The 11,291-nt window shown below is 34.8% G+C and overlaps 2 protein-coding genes across 2 annotated transcripts; both read left to right on the plus strand.

Moving 5' to 3' along the window:
- Positions 1 to 502: 502 nt before the first annotated feature.
- Positions 503 to 1,659, plus strand: LOC107890424 (uncharacterized). Its single transcript, XM_016814839.2, has 4 exons — positions 503 to 778; positions 863 to 1,163; positions 1,276 to 1,384; positions 1,457 to 1,659. Exons 2-4 carry the CDS (start codon positions 1,093 to 1,095, stop codon positions 1,589 to 1,591), a joined length of 315 nt encoding a protein of 104 aa, XP_016670328.2. The 5' UTR covers positions 503 to 778; positions 863 to 1,092; the 3' UTR covers positions 1,592 to 1,659.
- On the plus strand, positions 1,571 to 4,162 carry LOC107890423 (uncharacterized). Its single transcript, XM_041101613.1, has 7 exons — positions 1,571 to 1,888; positions 2,003 to 2,118; positions 2,211 to 2,395; positions 2,502 to 2,629; positions 2,719 to 3,008; positions 3,096 to 3,321; positions 3,415 to 4,162. The coding sequence occupies exons 1-7, from the start codon at positions 1,660 to 1,662 to the stop codon at positions 4,029 to 4,031; spliced, it is 1,791 nt and encodes a 596-aa protein (XP_040957547.1). The 5' UTR covers positions 1,571 to 1,659; the 3' UTR covers positions 4,032 to 4,162.
- Positions 4,163 to 11,291: the final 7,129 nt, after the last annotated feature.

The raw sequence follows: 11,291 nt of genomic DNA on the forward strand, positions 1-11,291 counted from the left end.
GTTATGATCGTTTAATTTACATTTTTTGTTTTAATTTTTTTATAATTTTTAAAAAAAATTATAGTTTTTTTTATTTGCATAACAATTATTAAATATATTTGTATGATATTTTCAAAAAAATAATTATTAAATGGAGATAATTGAATAATTTTAGAAAAGTTAAGTAACTATAAGTTTTATAAATTTATTATTACATGTTTAATTTGATTAAATTTATTTTGAATATTTCTATATTATAATTAATTGAACTATTAAAAAAATTACTAAATAATAAATTAATATAATAGATGTTCATGATAAATATTAAAATAATTGAGTAAAAATATCACCTCTCTTTTGCTTTTACGTAATCACCAAAACATTTGTCTGAATTCAAACAAGCGTTACATAAGGCAGCCAAACATAGAAAACCCTGTTTCAACAGTTACAACTCTTTTACTTCCTAAAACAACACAACATGGCAACTTCAGCCTCAAATTTTATCAGACAATTTGAGTTTTGTTTCCATTTTCTTTCAATAATGAAATACCAGGATGTTTATGATGTGAAATTGAAGCCTAGAATACTAGAGTACTTGATGAATGACCAAATTCCTAATGAAAATGACCCTTCACCTCAACAATGTGATTTGCAAAGAGTTGTAAATGCCATCAACAATCTTGGTTTGTTGTCTGAATCATTGCCTGAAGGAACTAAAAACTCTAAGATCGCTGAGGATTGGGCCATTGCTGTCGATTCTTGGGTTCATCGAGTGCTTTCACTTGTCTCTAGTCCCAGGGTCAGTGTTGTTTAATTACTCTGTATATCCTCAATTATGTTTATATGGTTTCTTCTATGAATCTTTGTTCAAATTCTTGTACAGTCACGAAAATGTTGGACCGGCATATGTTTACTAGGAGTAACCTGTCGAGAATGCAGCTCCAATCGGTTACTAGCATGGTATCCGGTCTGGTTCGACAAGCTCCTAGCAAATATCCAGGCATGAGCTCTTTTCTTCTGTACTTCTTTAATTAGCATTGCATTAGAGACTATATATGTGCTTGAAATGGATATGTTCTAGCATGGCATGTCACATGTGGTTTCTTTTTAATTATGCAGCCAGCATCAGATTATATTTCGGTGAAGGTGGCCACTTTCGCTTCGTTATCGGATCTGTTAAAGAGGTCATTTTCTGCTCCGAATTTTTGTTTTTCTTGTAATATCTGTGTCCAACACTTACACCCGAGTCTGAGTAGATTTCGTCGCTCTTTTCCTCCCAAATCTTTCCTGCTACAGATTGGGTAAATATTCAGAAATCAAGAAAGATGTAACACTGCAAGCTGGGAAGCTCATTCAACCAGTTTTGGACCTTCTATTAGATAGTGAATTCTCAGAGGTTTTAATGGTAAGCTCTAGGCAATGTTATTTTACTGCTTCATTTTAGTTTCAACTACATTGATTGCTTATTTGTGGCTAGGAAGGAGCACTTGCAGTGCTATGCACCATAATTGATTCCTTTTCAGCATCATTTCTTCCTCATTATGAAAAGGTAAGTTTGGTTTTACCGAATCGCTTTTCACCGTTGGTTTCTCTAAGCTTGATTGTAATGTAAGTAAAGATGTTTTGCACGCTGAAGCTATCATTGTTTCGAAAATTATTGCAGGCCAATGCAGTTCTAGCATGATGAAGGTGAATGCAGTTTTATTTCTGTATATCATATCTGCATGCAAGATTTCATATGAATCAAAAGTCAATATTTGGTTGATTTTTGATGTACAGAGCTATGCTTATTTCTTGGCATCGCTTCCGAAATCGAGAGGTGACAAGGATAGCTGGGTTGTTATGATGCAAGATTTACTAACATCAATTGACATTCACCTCAATGATGTCTTTCAATGCATGGAACAAGGTAAGTAACAAACTCTGTCTTGCGATTCTTGCTGCTATTGCTGTTTTCTAAAGCCATCCGATGGTTTTGCGAACGATAAACATTAATGGATTAAGTTGATTCATTATTGTTTAGCACCAGAAAGAGCAGAAAATCCAGAAGCAAGAAAGTCCAAGCAATTGTTGACATGCATAATCCCAACACTAATGCTTTGCTGCAGCACAATGCTGATAAATTCTTATCCGGTTCAGGTAATCTAACACGACAACATTTCCTCAATCTCATTCTATCACATTTCCAAACCAATTTGAAGAGAAAAAAAATCATATTTGTTGTTAAACAGGTGACTGTTCCAGTTCAACAATTATTAACTAATGTAAAAAGAGTGCTAATGGTGAATGACTCATTTTCTCAAGCTTCATTGAAGTCCATGGCAATCATGCAAGAAGGATTTGTTTGTACTGAGCTTCCTGTTTTGCAGTCATATGCTTTAGATCTCTTATCTGCAATCATAAAAGGAACATCAAGGTACATTATCGGATACAAGTATTTGTCCAATACGGGTATGTTCATTTTTCTAAGTTTTCCACAAATTTGGATGGTCTTTTGAGGGTCGTATCCTATACTGTTGCAGCCAACTATTGCCACATGCTGGATATGCCATCAGGCTCCTCAAAGATTGCTTTCACAAATGTGCACTGCCTATGCTAAGAACAAAACTTTACTTCATCATAAGGACTTTGCTTATATCTATGGGTATTGGTATGTTTATCCTATCATATCTACTTTTATATTTATCCTGGAATTCAAGTACGCTGTTACGCATAAATCAAAGTTTGATCCCCATGCAGGTGCAGCCTTACAAATAGCAGAAGAACTCACCAGCTATGCATTTATTGATTTGGATGCCTACTGGTACCTAAATAGGCAACAAGTATCCAATCAAGACTTCAAATCTACCATAGTTGAAGCACCATTATTGCAGCCTGCTGACAAGAAAAGGAAATATACTGCAACTGGTTCCTTGCAGGAGAATGAAGACATGGACTATTTGGGACTGCAACTGTCAAATAAACACTTAACTTCTCCTATATCATTGAAGATTGCTGCATTAAAGGCAGTACAGACTCTCCTCACCATGGTATGTTGAGAATCCAAATATATTTAAATTTTCAAATTTGATATTTTGAATGAATAAAATAAAGGGTAATGAGTAACTATGCTGCAGGGTAGTGTTTTAAGACCGGATTTACGATCGAGTATCAATGACCTGCTGATGAATGTTGCAGTCAATGCTTATGATGGGAAATGGAGAAATGATGAGGAGAATGAAGTAATGTCAACCTATACAGATTTCTTGCTTGCAGCACTGCATGCTGTTTTGGCATCTCTACTTTCCCAACCTTCTGTTAACCAACATTATCTGGTTAAGGGGCTCGAACTTTTCCGTAAAGGTTCGGATAATTAACAAGATTAAGATAAGATTTTTTGTGTTATTGGATAATGCAATAACTTAGTGTAAGATCTTTATGAATTGGATTGTGCAGGTAAACAAGAAGCAGGAACCAAGATTGCTGATTTTTGTGGTATTGCACTTTTAGCCACAGAAATGCTCATGAATCCCATTAAAGTTTCAATTTGTGACATTCCATCCACTAGCCATGGCAGTGTCAACGAAGAAGCTCAGCATGAAATGTTACAGGATTTATACTCGGTTCCCAATGAAAACCAGATGACTCCCAAGTCATTTTCATCAGGGATGACCAACCAAAATCAAGATGATACTCTATTTAATTATCTGCTTGATAGTTACAATGAAAGTGAAGCTACTGAAGAACAACATTCCAAGATAGATAGCCACAAAACTGTTGGTGATTATCAGGTTGATCATATGCTTAAATTCCCAGGAAAAGAAGATCAGCAACAAGAACCATTCCTCGTCGAGATCGAAAGAAACTCAAATGAAATCATGCATGACAAGCCATTCCAGGGTCCATTGTCAGTAGCAGAAGCCAAGCCTTTTATAGGTATTGAAAAAGGTCCTGAGATGGAATTTAGAAATGTTGGTTTAGATACCATTGGTTGTGATTTCTTGGAGATAGCTGCAACAGCAGTGTTGGAAAAAGCTGAAAGGTCTTGTTCTCGTCAGTTGAGGGATCACTAATCCTGGAAAAATGATCATAATATCAGATGTATTTGAGCTAAACATATTGAGTTCAACTTGGTTGTTTCAGCATAACTTTGTACTCCATTATCTGTAAAATTTGCACTTGAAAAGACCCCAAAATTAGTAAATTTAGTTGTAGCTGAGCAACTAAAACACGTACAGTTAAACAACTTTGAAAGATGTTGACATGTTCTTCATTAATAGGAAAAACATAAACACAATATAAATTATTAAATGTAACATTGAGCGGTGAGAAGCTTCTGTGAGTCTGAGATTTTCTATGCCCACGAAGAATAAGAAAAAGCCAACAACCTACTCGAAATGTATATATTTATCATTAGGAAGAAAAATAGACAAAACCAAATTTATTCGCACAATATTCATGTACCTACGGCTGTATTATTAATTTATTGAGCAAAAACAGACTCCTACCAATATTTTAGATGTGAGAATTAAATTATATATTTTGATGGTAGTAAAAATATAATTTTGTTATTTTAATAGTTTACATATTTATAATTTTAAAGAATTAAATTAATTTTTTTTTCATTTTTAGAGATTAAAAGAATAATTTTATCGTTATTAATTTAAAATTTGATATATATTATAAAGAGACTTAAATGGATTCTAGCTTCATCATTGATTGAGCCAAAATATCTTAAAATGACTTAGAGACCTTAAAAACGCTAACACGGTATAACACTAAACCATTCATTTAAGTGGTCATGATTCGGGCTAAGGCCCCGATTCTAAAATATTTTTTAAGCCTAAACCCATTTTTGAGTTGGGTTAGACCACCCAAAAAAACCTATTTTATTATTTAAAAATTAATAAAATATTAAAAATATATTTTTAGTTACTATTTTATACATATTTATAATTTAATTTAATTTAAAAAAACTTTTTTTATATAAATTGAATTCTAGCTGAATGAGATCAAAATATGGGTTTTTTACAAAAATATTATAAAAAAATAAAAAATAACAAAAATATTATAACTTTTTTTTATTTACCAAAAAATAATTTTTGTATTTACCAAAATATATAAAAAAACAAAAAAAACTGCAAAAAAGTCTGCACCGATTTGACGGCACCTTGGTCAGGCCAAAACCATTGGCGGCACCAAAGGTGCCAAAACCATTGGCGGCACCATTGGCGGCACCAATGGTGCCAATGCCATTGGCGGCATTACTCGTGTTATAAACACGACCTCCGTCCAGCTGAAGGGAGAAAAATCAGAAGAAGAAGAGGTGCTGCGAAAAAGAAGAGAAAAAGAGAGAAAAAGAAGAGAAAAAGAAGGTATTTTTTTAAAAATAATTGATTATATTGTTGTTATATTGTTTTGTATATTTTGTAATATTTTTTATTTTAGTTTAGTTATTAAGATTAATAAAACTCAATTTGATAGTTTTAGTTAGTATTATTATTGTTGTTGTTGTTGTTGTTGTTAGTATTAAGATGTTATTAATGTATTAAGATGTAACTTAGTAGTATTATTGTTAGTAAAAAACTAGTATTATTATTATGGTTAGTTATTATTTTTATTTACCAATATAAACTAGTTAGTAAAAAACTAGTATTATTATTATAGTTAGTTAGTTATTATTTTTAGTAAAATTAATAATTTTAGTGTGTATTATTTTGAGTATAAAATTATTAATATTATTAGTGTGTTAGTTATTAGGATTAGTGGTTAAACGGTTTTTATGTACAAAATTGCATATTGAAACATTAATTTTTTTTAAAGTAATTTAGTTACCGTTCGAGAATTTTTATTAGATTTTTTTTATAGATTAAATACTGAAGATGGATGCTAAGTTTCTTGTATGCATTTATTTCGATGGAGTCATCTTGACAACAAGTGTTGGATGTGTATTTGAATGTCGGCAACAAATAACAATGAGATTTAATAGAAATGTATCGTTCGATGAAATGAAGGTAAGGATTAATGCAAAAATTCTTAGACGTTGTGGGAGAAGGATATCAAAAATTTTCTACAAGTTTCCAGTTTCGACAAATCCGGTCAAATTCGTCGAAATGGAACTTGAAGACGTGGAGACAATGGTCGATCTCTACTGTGGGAATGAGAGTGAGAAGAATGCACCGATTCACTTATTTGCTGAGTTAGTCGGTATGAAGCAAAATGAAGATGTTAATGCATCTGATGAAGAAGACGGAGTTGAAGAACCGTGGATGGTGGCTCTAATATCATACGTTGATAGTGAATCAACTATGGGTGGGATCGGTATCGACCTGAATATTACACCCGATGTTGATATGGTTGGTGGTGAAGAAGAAGGTACTGGCGAAGAAGAAGGTGGTGGCGATCATTGGGATGAAGAGGTCAATAGTGACGGTGATCCCAATGTAGACGATGTACCTGATGATATTGACGATGAAGATGTCAACAACAATGAAGGCATTAACGCTTCTTCGGTCGGCGAGCAGATGCGGCGTATTTTGATACACAATATGTAACAGCCCGATTTTGGGCCTAGTCGGAATAGTGGTTTCGGGACCACAAATCCGACGAGGGAAAATATGGTTATTATTATATTTTTATGGTCTACAATTTCACGGAAAATTTTCGTAAAAATTTCGTTCGAAAATTTCGACGTTTGGGCACTCAATTTAGTCAAAAGGACTAAATTGTAAATAGTGCAAAAGTTGAGTTCTATATGTAGAAGTATCTAATTGATATGAAATTTTAAATTGGAGGTCTTTATGTGGTAATTAGACCATTAGTTAGTTGATGGACAAAAATAGACATAAGAAATGAGAGAAATAGATTTTTTTTAAGTGGGGGCATATTAGTCATTTGGTAATAAAAAAAATAAAATGGGAAAAAGATGACAAAAATCATCATCTTCCTCATTAGTTGCTGCCGAAATTTGAAGGAAGCCATAGCTAAGGTTTCTTTGCTTTCTCAAGCTCATAGTAAGTGCATCCTAGCCCCGTTTTTAATGTTCTTCGCATTTTTGGAATCCTCGTAACTCGATTTAGCTTATTCTAGCAATAATTCGTGTTAGGGCTCATATTTGGAAAAATACCCATAGGTGAAATGTGTTTATTTTGCTGTTTTATGGTGGAATATGAAGCTATAAATTATGTTAAACAACTTTTGCTAAGCGATTTTAAGCGAAAACGGGTAAATAGGCATAATCGGTAAAAATAATTATTGTTCATAAGTGTATGTTAGAGTGAGAATTTGATGTTGCCATAGAAGGGAAAAATGTTCAGCATGTCATAAAACCTAAGAATAAGTGATGAAGTTTAATTTCCGAGCTTGGGGACAAAAGTGTAATTATGCAAAAGTTTGGGGGCAAAATTGTAATTTTTCAAAAAGTTGGGTGGTGGATTATTTTAATGAATGTGAACATTAAATGAGTTAAATTTGCTATTATAGATCAAGAAAGACGTGAAGATTATCTCAAACGAGGAAAAGAAAAGATAGTGGAGTGAAGTGCAATATTACGATATTTTGCACCGAGGTAAGTAAACACGTGACTTGATGTATTATTTTGACATTAATTGATATATGTTGAGATTTATTTGGAATTAAAATAAATGTTTGGCCATATCCTAAAAATGTTGTTAAATCGGGAAAGGTGGTAAAGGGTTGCAATATATGATTTATGGGTTGAACACTCGGAATAAGCCGAAGTATGTTGTACATAAAGGGGTTGCTGTGTGCTGATTCCCCGATTCATTGGTGGTGCTATGTGCGATATCCACCGTATCTTTGAAATGTGAAAGGGGGTTGCTATGTGCTGATTCCCCAAGGGGTTGCTAAGTGCTGATTCCCCGATTAAGTGGTGGTGCTAAGTGCGAGATCCACCAATAACGGTTAACATTCCGAGTGCTCAACGAAAAAGTGTGGAAGGTGAATATTGCCATATGGTGGAAATTTTTATGGGGCAAATATTGAGTTGGATACTAAATCGATCCATGTATGAGATGGGAGAAAATATCAAAAACGAAAAAAGGAACGATTTAGTTATAAACTGTGTTGAACAACAGCAGATGGGTAACTTTGAAAAATCACCATAAATGGTGGAAAATGAATGGGAAGCTGAATAATATATGAAATTGAAGCTGAATGTGTCTATTTTCATATGAAATAAATAGAATAAGCAAAAGAGTTGTATTTTTGGAGATATCTGAATTTTACTGAAACAGGGCTGGATTGATTTCGGGATCCCCTGTTCTAACTTTGGAAAATCACCAAAAATTGTACAAAAATAATTATGGTGTTAAATTTATATTCCTGGATTCCTTATTGACTCTATTTTTAATATAAACAAGCGAAACCATTTTTAATATTTTGTACAGAGAGTTAAGTGAATTTTTTTGAGGAAGGGTCAGAACCGTTGGGCAGTGAAACAGGGGAAGTTTTAATGAATAAACTGTACTAATTGGCTGGGTAAAAAATACTGAAATTTTTATGGTGAAATGGTATATGAGTCTAGTTTCAGGGAAAATTTACGAAACTCAATTTGGAGCCCTGTAGCTCCGGATAAAAATAAATTAGCGACTATGACGCAGAAAAACAGTTTGCTGGAAATTGCCTAAACAATGAAGTTATTCATGAATAAGTTTATATTTTGGTGTAGTTATGTGAGTAATTACTTATTTATCATGTGTTTACTTACTAAGCTATATGCTTACTCGATTTTATTTTTCCCTTGATTATAGTGACTTCCGACAACTCGAAAATTTGGAACGAAGTCAGACAATCATCCACACTATCCTTCACACTTGGGGTATTTTGCTACTATCGTTCCGGAAAATTATGGCATGTATAGACGACCTATGAAATATGGAATCATCATGTAAATATATGTTATGGTTTGATTTAAAATGTGGTGTTCATTAATAGTTAAATTGTGAGTATTATTATAAATGAGTTTGGTTGATATATATATATTGGATTGTGATTTAAATTTGCAGGAGGTTTAAGCAAAATTAAGCAGAAATGCTGTCAAAATTTTTTTTAAAAAACTTAGTAATACCTCATACTCTGTTCCGAGCCGGAATACGAGTAAGGGGTGTTACATTTTAGTGGTATCAGAGCTACGGTTTAGTCGGTTCTCGGACCAATAAAATATGTGTGAAAGTCAGTCTATACAAGCCATCAATATATTGTGATAGTGTGATGATTTCTGACAATTTAAAATTTTGTTTTATATAGTAAATGGATCCTAATCGAAGTATGGCAGATGCTGTTGAAAGTAACACGCCGGTTCCCGCACAAGGGACCGCGCATGAAGAGAGTAGACATGAGACACATGGACAGGATGAGGCTCGAGAAGCCTTCCTCCGAATGATGAGTGATTAGTATACAGAATATGTCCGTGTAAATCCGAATGTTCCACCTCCTCCACCCCCTCCTATTCCTCCGCCGGTCCCCGTAGCTCCACGAAGTGCTGAATTGGTGAGATCAAGTAAACCACCCGTTGATAGAATTCGAAAGCATGGGGCTGAAGATTTCAGGGCCAATGTTGATGATGATCCGGAAAAAGCCGAGTTTTGGCTTGAAAATACTATCCAGGTATTTGATGAATTATCTTGTACTCCTGAGGAATGTTTGAAATGTGCTGTGTCTTTATTGAAGGATTCGGCATACCGTTGGTGGAAAACATTAATAACGGTGGTTCCAAAAGAAAGAGTTACTTGGGACTTCTTTCAGGAAGAATTCAGAAAGAAATATGTAAGCCAACGGTTTATTGATCAGAAGCGCAAAGAGTTTCTCGAATTGAAACAGGGCCGAATGTCAGTAGCAGAATATGAACGGGAGTTTGTCCGGCTTAGTAAATATGCCCAGGAATGTGTGCCTACGGAGGCTATTATGTGTAAAAGATTTGAAGAGGGGCTAAATGAAGACATCAGATTACATGTTGGAATTTTAGAGTTAAAAGAATTTGTGGTATTAGTTGATCGTGCTTGCAAAGCTGAAGAGCTGAGTAGAGAAAAGAGAAGGGCAGAGATGGAAGCTCGAGATGTAAGGAAGAGGTCAATGGGCAGAACATTTCAATCTCACCCGAAGAAGTTTAAAGGGATGGATCCACGACTAACCGGTTCAGTTGGGTATTCACGCAGAGACCGAGGGAGGTCATATTCCGGAACTACAACTCGAGCTACCTCAGTGGCAAGTGTGGGTAATGTAGGAAACACCAGACCTGAATGTCAACAGTGTGGCAGGCGACATACTGGTGAGTGTTGGGGATTTAAACGAGCTTGTTTCAGATGTGGTTCCCAAGAGCATTATGTAAAAGACTGCCCTGAGAGAATAGAAGAAGAAAGATTACAAAGAGCTGGATCGGGTGATGTTGTCAGTAGAGGCAGACCACCGAGAAATGTGGGAAGCAAAGCCAGTGGTAAGAGTGTGATAAAAGATGCAGCTGGAGGATCAGAAACTAGAGCGCCTGCCAGGACTTATGCTATACGCGCTCGAGAGGATGCCTCATCTCCCGATGTGATTACTGGTACATTTTCTCTTCATGATATTGATGTTATTGCTTTGATTGATCCCGGCTCTACTCATTCATATATATGCATGAATTTGGTGTCTAGTAAGAAATTGCCTGTTGAAAACACTGAATTTGTAGTTAAAGTATCAAATCCTTTAGGCAAATATGTCTTAGTCGATAAGGTTTGCAAGAATTGTCCCCTGATGATTCAAGGTCACTGTTTCCCGGCTAATTTGATGTTGTTACCATTTGATGAGTTTGATGTTATTTTGGGGATGGATTGGTTGATATTGCATGATGCCAAGGTAAATTGTAGACAGAAAATTCTTGAATTAAATTGTGAAAACGGTGAAATTCTCCGGGTTGAAACAAAGGAGCCGAATAAGTTGCCTATGGTGATTTCGCACATGTCTGCTCAGAAATACTTGAGAAAGGGATGTGAAGTTTATCTTGCTTATGTGCTGAACACGGATATTACTGGGTCAAAGCTTGAATCAGTGCCGGTAGTTTGTGAATTTCCAGATGTATTTCCAGAGGAATTGCCTGGGTTACCTCCGATTAGAGAAGTTGAGTTTTCTATTGATCTGTTACCTGGTACTGCATCGATTTCTATTGCACCGTATCGAATGGCTCCGACTGAGTTGAAGGAATTAAAAGCTCAGTTACAAGAGTTGACAGATAAAGGATTTGTGAGACCGAGTTTTTCTCCTTGGGGTGCTCCTGTGTTATTTGTGAAAAAAAAAGGACGGCTCTATGAGACTTTGTATTGACTATCGTCAGCTCAACA

The sequence above is a fragment of the Gossypium hirsutum genome, chromosome D09 (genome assembly GCF_007990345.1).
Source record: "Gossypium hirsutum isolate 1008001.06 chromosome D09, Gossypium_hirsutum_v2.1, whole genome shotgun sequence".
Taxonomy (NCBI): Eukaryota; Viridiplantae; Streptophyta; class Magnoliopsida; order Malvales; family Malvaceae; genus Gossypium; species Gossypium hirsutum.

Excerpts from the sequence above, each read along its gene's own strand:
- LOC107890423 (XM_041101613.1), top strand. The coding sequence starts at position 1,660 with ATGATGAAGGTGAATGCAGTTTTATTTCTGTATATCATATCTGCATGC. Across the intron at positions 2,119-2,210 it reads TAAATTCTTATCCGGTTCAG|GTGACTGTTCCAGTTCAACA; the intron begins GTAATCTAACAC and ends GTTGTTAAACAG. Across the intron at positions 3,009-3,095 it reads TACAGACTCTCCTCACCATG|GGTAGTGTTTTAAGACCGGA; the intron begins GTATGTTGAGAA and ends ACTATGCTGCAG.
- LOC107890424 (XM_016814839.2), top strand. The coding sequence starts at position 1,093 with ATGCAGCCAGCATCAGATTATATTTCGGTGAAGGTGGCCACTTTCGCT. Across the intron at positions 1,164-1,275 it reads TTATCGGATCTGTTAAAGAG|ATTGGGTAAATATTCAGAAA; the intron begins GTCATTTTCTGC and ends TTCCTGCTACAG. Across the intron at positions 1,385-1,456 it reads AATTCTCAGAGGTTTTAATG|GAAGGAGCACTTGCAGTGCT; the intron begins GTAAGCTCTAGG and ends ATTTGTGGCTAG.